Consider the following 10,214-nt stretch of genomic DNA (forward strand, 5'->3'; position numbering starts at 1 on the left):
GCCCAGCCCTGGGCACAGCAGCACTGCCAGCCCAGCCCTGGGCACAGGGAGGGAAGGGAAACGTGCTGGTTGTACACCAGCAGCTGTGCATTTACAGCGGGATCTGGGGCTGGTGCCAACAGAAGAGTGCAAAAATTCAGGACCAAAGGAACCCTGAGACAACTCAAGCGCAGATGCCGGAGACTGAGCAAATTCTGTCTCCCAGACAGCACCACATCAGTATAAGAAAAAAAGGTTCTTCAAGCACGAAAATAACTTTTCTTAGGTCATGCAAATAGAATTGAAGTATTAGTCCCATGGTTTATTCCATTAATGGATTACATGATTTTATTTCAAGCTTTGCTGGCTGGTACAGTCTCAAACCCGTATCAGTTTAACAAAGGTGAGGACAGCTGGCATCACATTTCAACCATTAAAGTTCAACATAAATGCAAACCATTCAGCATGTATTTCTGCACTCTTCCAAAGCACTGCTGTTCTGAAGGAGTTGGAAAGAAAACCCTACAATTCTATGGAAATCCACTACAAAAGATTTGCAATTCAGAAGATCACATACTACTGGAAAGAGTCACTCCACGACCTAATAGGAACACATCTGAGCAATGGATTGCAAATGAAATTATTTCACAATTGAATAGTTTTATTTCAAAACTCCATTTCAAACTGTCTGTAGCTCTGTAACAGTCCACACTCAGACACTGCTAATTTAAGTAGAGGCCCATTTTGGACAGAGCAACTGCTTTCACTGTTTATTTGTCTCTGGAAAAAACCTGAGGCAAACTCACAAGCTCCTTTATAGTGCAAACATGATGCTCTAGAAAAGTGCAAACATAATATTCTCACTTCTAAAAGTGTTTCCTATGAACATAAGTACAGTGATAAAGACACAAAGTAAGAATTTGAAACAGGATGAATATTTTCTCAACAAAGGACAGTATTTTACTCCTGACAAAATAAATAGCCCTTTATCTCACCAATATCAATCCCATTTCCATCCAGTCCAAGTGCAATGCAGAGAAATACCCTACAGACAGAATAACCAGGTCAGCTGAGCCACACTCAGCTGTGGCTGCTGGAGCTCAGCTCATGGCTGGAGAGAACTGAAACTTCCAGCAAATTAACCCAAAAAGCCTTTCTACTGGAATATCTACACCTTTAATGAGTTCATTAAATGAGGTGGCTCAGGGAAAATTTCTTTAACTCTTTTAATCAGCGTAGAAAAGTCTTTGTTTTCTCTAATTGGCTGAGCGAGGACAGCAGACAGTGTTGCACATTTACTCTTCTTTCTTTCTAAAAGACAACTTTAATAACCTGGTGAACACGAAAACTTGTCTAGTTTTTACATTTAACCTTTCACCTACTGCAGTTCAGATGTGAAAAATCGTATTTGAACTGTAATATTTTGGTATTTATTTCACCTCACTCCATCTGCGTGAAAGTCCTCAACGGAGCAATTATGAGTATTAATTCTCTAATTAAAAATATTCATAACTATTACCACTGCACCACTCATTTTTAGCCAGTCTGTCAGTTAAATCCTGGTCAATCAAGTACTCTTCTCTAGTATGCATTACTTGCTTTTATCACCAATTAGTTTTATCCCCTCTTCTATTTTCCAAAGAGAAGAGCAAAGGTCCTTCAAGTTCTTCAGTCAGCTTTTCCTCACGCTCCTGAGAGCATCAGCTGGTACCTCTGGCACCCAATTATTCCCATTCCTTTCCTTAACATTTACCAAGATATGAACTAATGTCCTGATGCCACCTCCCCATAATGAAAAGTGACTCTACAGCCATTTAATCCTTTTATCCCTGTGCAGCTCAGGCCACTAAAATACAGGTAAACCTTATCAATTATGTGTCCTTCCTCTGGAGCTTTATCTGCCTTTCACAGGATTATTTTTACAGAGATTAATAACCTTTCTATTGAAATGGCTGTATCTCCCTGTTTAGTACATCCCTTCTTTTCCCTGCAAGTTAAAATCCCAAAAGAACCACAAAAGTAAATGCCCATGTTCAAATATGCACCTAAAATCCTGCTAAAATTCTCCTTCTCCCAATATATCAACCACTGGAAACCAGTATTAATCCTCAGAAACACTGAAACACTGCTACAACATTGATTTATGTAATTTCTCTTGACAAAATATTAAAGATTTTACATTCTTTTAAGAAAACAGAACAGATACACGACTGTAACGCTAGATTATGAAAATCTTTTAATATATTTTTTTTCCACATGACTGCAAAATATTTAGCTAAAAATTTGATAACATTTTAGTACTCACTATCTTCTCCTGGACAAGGCATGCCGGGCTTCTCTGGAATACTTGGGAAAACTAAAACAAAAACATTAGATTTTTAAGGTAAAATATTCTCAGTAGTCCTTTTTCCATGATTTTTGAGTATATTTACACAGAGACAGTTTCTGGAAGCCTTTAAATAATTCTGCCTGAGAAATGATGTAATCAGAATTTGGTTCCAGACTGGCAGGATCTTACACTGGAGTAAAGCATTCACAAATCTGTGCAGCTAAAACTCAAACCCCCTCAAAGCCTGCTGTGGCTCAGCTTTGGGCTCCACTTTCTTCTTACAACAAACTGCAGGGCACCAGCTACACCAAGAATGTTACTGGCCAGGCAGAGGAGCTGCTCCAGCTCCAGCTCCCACCTGAGCAGCTGCTGGGATTGTCCCAGAGAGGATCCTGAGCTGTGCAATACTTGCCATGGATGATGAGCCCCTCGTCCCTGTTCTGGCAGTACAAACGAAAGGCTTCCTCCAGCTCCATCTGAGAGGAGATGGTACAGGGGTCACCTAAAGGGACAAGAAAGGCCCAGGCAGCTTTAACAGGCAGGAATTCAGTGCAGAATTTCAATTAGTCAGTAAAAAAAATGCACCAGCCTCGAGGACTGCCTTTCTTTGAATCACTTGAAGCTGGCACTTCAATCAAAGCCAAACTAGAGTAACAGAATTATTCCTCCCAACTTTATCAACACTGAGTAGACAGAACTACACTAACTACACTACACTACATTGGTTTGCAACAGGACAACACAACGTAAAAGGGAACAGCTACACTTAAAGACCCCCTTGTTTTCCTGTCTGCTTGTGGTCACGTTATCAGCATTACCTTGTGAGGGTTATTTTTGCTAAAACTCAGTAATTAATCCACAAATCCCCTTAAGCAGACACACGTAAAGTACAGTATGGCACAGTGGATGGGGAGCCAGCAGACAGCAAGGGTGTCACCCTGACCCCCTGGGAACAGCCCCCTCCTGAGCACACCCTGGGGGACACCTGGCCTTGGGACAGACAGGCCAAGTGATGACACCAGTGCCCATCCACATTTTATGTTTCATCTCTTATTTTTAAAAAACTATTTTATAAATCATTTATAAAATGACACATCCAGGGCCCTTTCACTCCTCTTTGAGGCCACTGCTGCTGCTGATCTATAAACACTGCAATAATGCAACATGAAAGACGTTGGAATTATTTGTAGTGCAAACCAACAATCCCCATTCGTTATGTTTATGGGATTTTACTATGAGTGAGCTATTCACAGCTTAAACATTTTGAATCTTGTCAAAAACAAAGAAACACTACAAAAGCCCAACAGAAAGTCTGTTTTCTTCAGCTCTTGGTAGGTTTTCTTTATTCATTAAGCCATTGGCAATTGTTTGCTTTTAGTTGGTTCCCAGAGAACATCTGTTTGTGCAGTGAGACAAACGAACCTCAATTCCACGTGGCAAGAAGGGGAAACACTCGTATGCAGACACAGGATAACTCCCAAAACCCGGGAGCACTGGGGACAGCCAAAACAGCAGACTGGCTGCAACTCAACAGCTCAGAGCCAGGAATTAGAAGAAGGGTTGTACAGGTATGGATTTAACCAAGGCTGGAGGAAAATAGTTATTAGAACTGCAATTGAGATTTGTTGTTTTAATTTAAGTAAGCCTCAAGAAGCCAATGCAACAGATAGCAGCACTCATGGCTTAAAATCCTCCAACACAAAACTCCTGAGGTTTTCTTCTTCCCTGCAATAATCTCCCTTTATTAAGAGGGATGCAGTTCAAACAGCTGAGCACAGGCAAGGTAATTATCCTCCATGCCCTTCTGATCAGGTTACTTTTTATTACACGAAAATGAGGGTTAGAAAACAGGTTAGCAGAGTTGCCTTTGTCTTTCTTGGTAATCAGAAGAGTAAATTTAAAAATAATTGATATTACTCCTTGATATCTTAAAAAGGACTGACTCTTTTTGACTATAGGCTACCTCCTTCCCCAGACATTACTTTAAAATTCAATTCACTCAAACACTGCACAGCTAAGAGAGCAGTACAGGCTGTCAGAGAAACCAAACCACAAAGTTACAAATGTCAGCCAAACCAATTTAGTATTTTTTCACCTTTCTGTATTCAGTTCTAGGAGTTGTGCAGACCATGGCATTGCCAAGGTGCAGATGGGTTGTATACAAAGCCTTCACTTCTCCAGAAGTGAATTCAAGTGCTACTGTGAGCAAACCTGATGTCTTGAGGCTCATTTCTCCCTGCTTTGTAAGACAGGGCTCTGTACTTAGATATTTAGAAATGACCACCAGCTCCACACTATGGTATCTGTTTGTACAAGCTTCCCCAATGCCCCTTCTCTGTCCCACAATGAAGAACAAACCCAAGGATGCCCAAGCAGCACTTCAGCCCCATACCTTCATCATCAATCCACTTGAGGGTAATTGGCTGTTCCTGCTGCAGGTTGCACATCTCGTGCACCTCGTCACAGAGTTCATCGTAGCTCATTGAGGCGTCCAGGTTTGTTATCAGGATGTCCCTGCAGGAGATGAACACATCAGGTTTCATCAGAAAATCACCTGCACTGGCCTGCACATCCCAACAGTTCCATCTGTGGACACTAAGCTGCAGAATCACACTCAGAGAATGAGCATTCCTCACATAAAATGTTCCCACTATGTCACCAGGATTACATCTCTCAGTGCTCAACTTCAAAAAAAAAATACTTTAGTATGGGGGAAATAATTGTGTTAATCACCTGTTTCTAATGCACGTTTACCTGGGTGAGCAAAGTTCCCTTATTATAATTATCAGCCTTTGAAGTGTTGTTAGAAAAAAACAGAAGCTTTCATAAAAATTAATTTTTTTAATCCAGGTAATTCTTCCATCAGGAGATAAGTAATAATCTCCATTATTGTAAAATCCTTTTAAACAGTGGGCTTTTCCTCACATCCACTATATTGCTGGAGAGGAAGCTTTGATTAGGTGAATTCTCACAAGATGTAATTACAAGACAATTCAGATAAAATCTTACTCAAATTGTGCATCTTGGTGCTCTGCTTTTACAGTGCTCAGAGAAGGGGGGCCCAGTGCTGAACTGGGCTGATGGACACCCTCAGTATCTCTGGCATTTGGGACAGTAACTCTTGATACAATGAAAGCCCACACAGGGCTGTCAAAGCAGGTCAGAGGTCAAAAAAGGAAAAGAGATTATGCAGAACAAAATCTCACAGTACAAACCAGACTTTCTCCTATTTTTAAAATACTTTTCAAACGACTATGGGAAACCAATGAATAAACAAGTGCAAGAAGAAACAGTAGATGAACTTAAGTCATTTTGCTGCCCTCAAAACCTTCCAGGGGATAATTAGGAGAGTGTTCTGGAGTTAATGGCTACTGGTATGTGTAATTCTTTCACCTCTTAGTCTAATGCAGCAAATCAGCAGAAGTTGCCCAATATGACTGAGATAACTTTCCTATTTCCATACTGTGTGACAAGTCATTTTAGCAAAAATGTTATATGACATATTCTGCCTACTTATGTGTTTCAGTCAACAGTTGAATAGTACTACACTGAACTAAGAAACTTAAATTCCACAACTTACATTTTAAATTATATGCATTAATAACTTTCCATTTTGCCTTTGCTGAGAAAAATTACAAGCAAAGCTCTAAGACAATCACTTTAAAGAACTGCACTGTTCCAAACTCAGATTAAAAGCACTGCTACCTTTTCAAGTGTAACTTTAATCCACACTTTGTAAAGCTCTCAAAGGACAGCAACTTAATAATTCTTCATAACAGCAGCAGGAGCCATACATACACCACCTGCACACCTGTAACCCCATATTACCTACAGTACTGAGAGCTGTCAGGTGAGGCTCAGTTTAAGAGCATTTCCCTGTCAAAGAAGTCATGTTTTATGCATTTAGGAAAGTAAGAGACCAAACTGGTTCTCACAGCAGTGTTTGAGGGCTGGTGCAATGCCTTGCCCTGAGACAAGGTCACTAACAAATGCAGCTCATTATTTAATGCAGTGCCACCACAAGCTACTCATGCAATCAGGCAGCTGTAGGTCTGTGGAAACTGGACAATCACACTTTAAACCTGCAAGTACAGAGTGAGACAACACTGCTACACACACTACAAACTCCATCCAAGGCTGGTAAATGCTAATCAGCCTTGAATTGTTAACGTTATTGTAACAGGTGCCATTCTACAGGTAAATTAATGACCATATTCATGATGTCCATGTTCCTTCTCTACAGGCACATCAGGCAGGGCTCAGATAAGTGGAAATCACTCATTGTTTACCACTAAAGAACCCCACAGGACCTTTTTGAAAAGATATTTGGAAGTGGACACTACATAGTTAAATGAAGAGCTAAGGACCAGTGAGCTCTGTAAGAGCAGTCCCAGCAAGAGAATCATCATTCCCACAGACAGACAGTGTGTGTCACCACTCAGAGCCAAGGTCACACGCAGCAAACAAAGCTGCACCTATTGAAGTGATTTCAAATAACCAGGTGTAAACCAGATAAACCAAGGAACTGCAATAACAAAATAAGAATTGCACAAGCTGCCTTCCTTCTGCAGTCTGCTCAGGCAGTTATTTACACTGTGCTATGTCAGGAACTCTGTCACACCCAGAGACACAAATACCTGAGATGCTCAGACTCCAGAGACCCACTCGACACTCGTGTGTTTTACAACTTCCCCGTGCTCTTTAACTGGGATTTCAAGATGGTATTTGCACTGTTATTTTCATTTTAGCAGCTACCTGAGGGAGCTTGTCCCTAATTCTGAAGCTGTCCAGCATCAGTGATTTCCTGCAGTCAAATTAGTTCAAAAGCTGAGTGTGGTACAGGACTGGGGACACGGAGATGACAGTGCCACAGGTTATAATGAGGTTATAATGCCAAAACCAGTTAGTCTGAACTCAGAGAATTTGATCAATAGGACAAAACCAAAATTCAGGGAGCTTGGAACTCGTTTGTAAACTGACACACTACAGACTTCTCAGCTAATGGAAATACCAAATCACTTACAGCCAGTTCTGTTGGTGTTTATAGTGCCTTCCCTCACAGAGCTAAGGCAGCTCTCCTACTGCATGGACTTCTTGTAAAGTAAATTTTCCTTCAAGTAGCAAATTTCTACATTTTAAGACCTAAGTTTGACATGAATTCCCACCACTAAAATCTTACCAGTGTTTTTACTAAGGAAATCTTCATATGGAAGTTTAATCTGTAGATAAACGAGCTGTAAATTAACAGATTCTACTGCACTTTCAATTTACAGGTAGCAAAATGAAGACCAAAAAAAAAATCAAATGACTAAGCATAAGGAAATAACTGAAAGTCAGTGGCACAGCTGGAAGCTGAAGTCAGATAAAGTAAAAGCAGGCACATTTTCACAGTAATTTATGAGAAAACTGGCATTACCAAATTAATAAAATTGCTCTGGGATTCTAAACTCAGGACCTCAGACTACTTGGCACTGACCTGGTAGATAAGTTTAAGAACAACCACAGTAGTAGCAACACTTACTTATAAAGCAGTAAAACATCACAAAAGATCACTCAAGTCATTTACCAAATGCCAGCAAGTTCAGTCTAAATACTTCAAGTTTAAGGATCTACTCAGGCCAAATATTTAACTCCTCAAACAATTTCAACTTAGGCCTTGAAGGAAGACAGAGACCAAAGCAACCTGATTTTACAAGGTCCTCACAGTGGCAGCAAATGAATTAAACATACCTGAAAATCCAGATTTCATGTTGCAGTAATAAAACCTTCCTGACTCTACTGACAACTGAGTGAAGTCATAAAGGGCTGTGACATTTTTATTACAGATGAAATGTAATAACTGCATCTGGATGCAGGAGATGGAGCTAGACCTGCCTGTGACCATGGGAATCAATAATCCATCACCCAGAATAACTGCATGCCAGTTATGCACATTTTCCCCCTTTCTGAGAGAAGAATAAATTAACTTTCCTTCCTGATCAGCATGCTGCAGGACTCTGAAAGGTATTTTAATAGCCCAGAAGTTTACCTACCTGATCTGACATTAATTACAAATCCACCAATGCCCTGGTTACTCTATCACTAGGTCAGACCACGAACTCCTGCTCAATATGCTTCAAAAATAGACAGGGCACAACACAGAGGAAAGGACATGCTGACTTACCCACTGTAGTGTGTTTTTACTTTGATGAAGTCTTTGTTCAAATCAATTTTTGAGCCCATTCTGCTAGGCATGGTCTGTATTTAGCAGTCTAAACGAAACTATAAATATGTAGAAATAAGTTCATTCAAGACAGATAACTAATTCTGAAGGGAAGAGCTTCACATGTGAAGTGTGAGTTTCTGCTCCAGATGACTCCCAATCCAGCTGCGTATGAAAAAAAACAAACAGAATCTTGATGAATATACACACACTCTGCTAAACAAATGAGTCGTGTCAAATTTTAGAAACACAAATAGCTTTACATGGAGCAGCAAGAAATCAAAAAGAAAAATGTATAAGTCCACTGACCTGCACAGAAATTAAACGAGATTGATTAAAAATATCCTGTGCAATTTAGTTTTACAGAAATATCCCAAGCGTTTGAGGATGCTTGCTTAAAAAAAACACTTCAAGAAAATCTTTACTTATTCATCAACACAGCGTCTGGCTCTTTTCTTCCACAGAACAGAGTAACTAGAAATAGTTTTTATATACATAGAACACTGAAGTCAATTGACGTCGGTCACAAATTTACCCAAGAGAAGCAGGAGGGGAACTCCACGGGGCAACTTTAACTCACCTTTACCATCGGAAGGCGACAAACATCCTGTTTATTCCAAAGTACCGCCTCACACACTTCTGTGTGTTCCCAGACACCTCCCTGACCCCGCTGTCCGGGCGAGCCTGGCCACAGGTACCGGGGAGGGGAGACCCGCAGAATTCCAGACCCTCCTGTCCCGGGGGGCTCAGGGGGACACGCGGCCCCTCAGCCCCGGCCTGCGACACCGGGAGGCGACACCGCCGCTCGGGACGAGACGGCGCCGGCACTTCCCCGGGCACAGCGGGCTGTGCCCGTGCCCGTCCCCGTCCTCTTACCCGCTCCGACCGCGGGGGTCCCGCCCCACGCACCGGGGTAAGCAGGGGCCGCTCCCTGCGCGGCGCTCGGCAACACCTTCCGCGGCCTCAAGTTGCTCAAAGTCCCGCGAGGAAGTTTCGCGGCGGACTTTGCCTCGCTGCCGGCGGGGTCCCGGCGGGGAGCAGCGGCGGCGGCGGAGCCCCCGGAGCCCCTCAGGTTCTTCCTCCGGTCTCCTCTCAGAGCCCCTCCGGCGCCCCCCGTCCCCCCCGGCCGCGGTCCCGCCTCAGCGCCCCGCGCCCGCCCCCGCCCGCGGCAACATGGCGGCCTGAGGGCGGGAGCGGCGGCCAATGGGGAGCCAATCCCCGCCCGCGTCCCGCCCCCCCCGCCGCCAATCGCGGCGCGGGAACCGTTACCTGGGGAGACCGGAGCGTCCCGGCCAACCAGAGCCCGCGGGGGGAACACCTGCGGCCAATGGGAGCGCGGCGCGGCAGGGAGGGGCCGTGAGGGGACCGGGCTGAGGGGACAGTGAGGGGACAGTGAGGGGGGAGAGGTGTGAGGGGACAGTGAGGGGGGACAGGGCTGAGGGGACAGAGAGGAGGGACAGGGCAGAGGGGACAGTGAGGGGAGACAGGGCTGAGGAGACAGTGAGGGGGGACAAGTGAGTGGACAGTGCTGAGGGGACAGTGAGGGGGGTCAAGTGTGAGGGAACAGTAAGGAGGGAGAGGTGTGAAGGGACAGAGCGAGGGGGACAGATGTGAGGAGACAGGTGACAGGTGAGTGGGACAGTGCTGAGGGGACAGATGAGAGGTGTGAGGGGACAGGTGACAGATCAGGGGGACAGTGCTGAG

The 10,214-nt window shown here is 43.5% G+C and overlaps 1 protein-coding gene across 2 annotated transcripts in view; it reads right to left on the reverse strand.

The window, feature by feature from the left end:
* PRKCZ (protein kinase C zeta) overlaps window positions 1-9,608 on the reverse strand; it is a 33,318-nt gene extending 23,710 nt beyond the window's left edge. The window contains exons 1-5 of one of the 2 annotated variants that reach the window (XM_027658128.1): window positions 9,387-9,608; window positions 8,472-8,675; window positions 4,701-4,822; window positions 2,721-2,810; window positions 2,285-2,335 (exon numbers count right to left, since the gene is read on the reverse strand). In XM_027658128.1, the coding sequence (XP_027513929.1) occupies window positions 2,285-2,335; window positions 2,721-2,810; window positions 4,701-4,822; window positions 8,472-8,542 (334 nt within the window). In that variant the 5' untranslated portion in view covers window positions 8,543-8,675; window positions 9,387-9,608. Of the gene's footprint in view, window positions 1-2,284; window positions 2,336-2,720; window positions 2,811-4,700; window positions 4,823-8,471; window positions 8,676-9,090; window positions 9,330-9,386 lie in introns of those variants that run through there. The other variant, XM_027658129.1, reaches the window with a different exon arrangement.
* Between the last annotated feature and the right edge of the window lie 606 nt (window positions 9,609-10,214).

The sequence above is a fragment of the Corapipo altera genome, unplaced genomic scaffold (assembly GCF_003945725.1).
Source record: "Corapipo altera isolate COAL_440 unplaced genomic scaffold, ASM394572v1 301, whole genome shotgun sequence".
Classification (NCBI taxonomy): Eukaryota; Metazoa; Chordata; class Aves; order Passeriformes; family Pipridae; genus Corapipo; species Corapipo altera.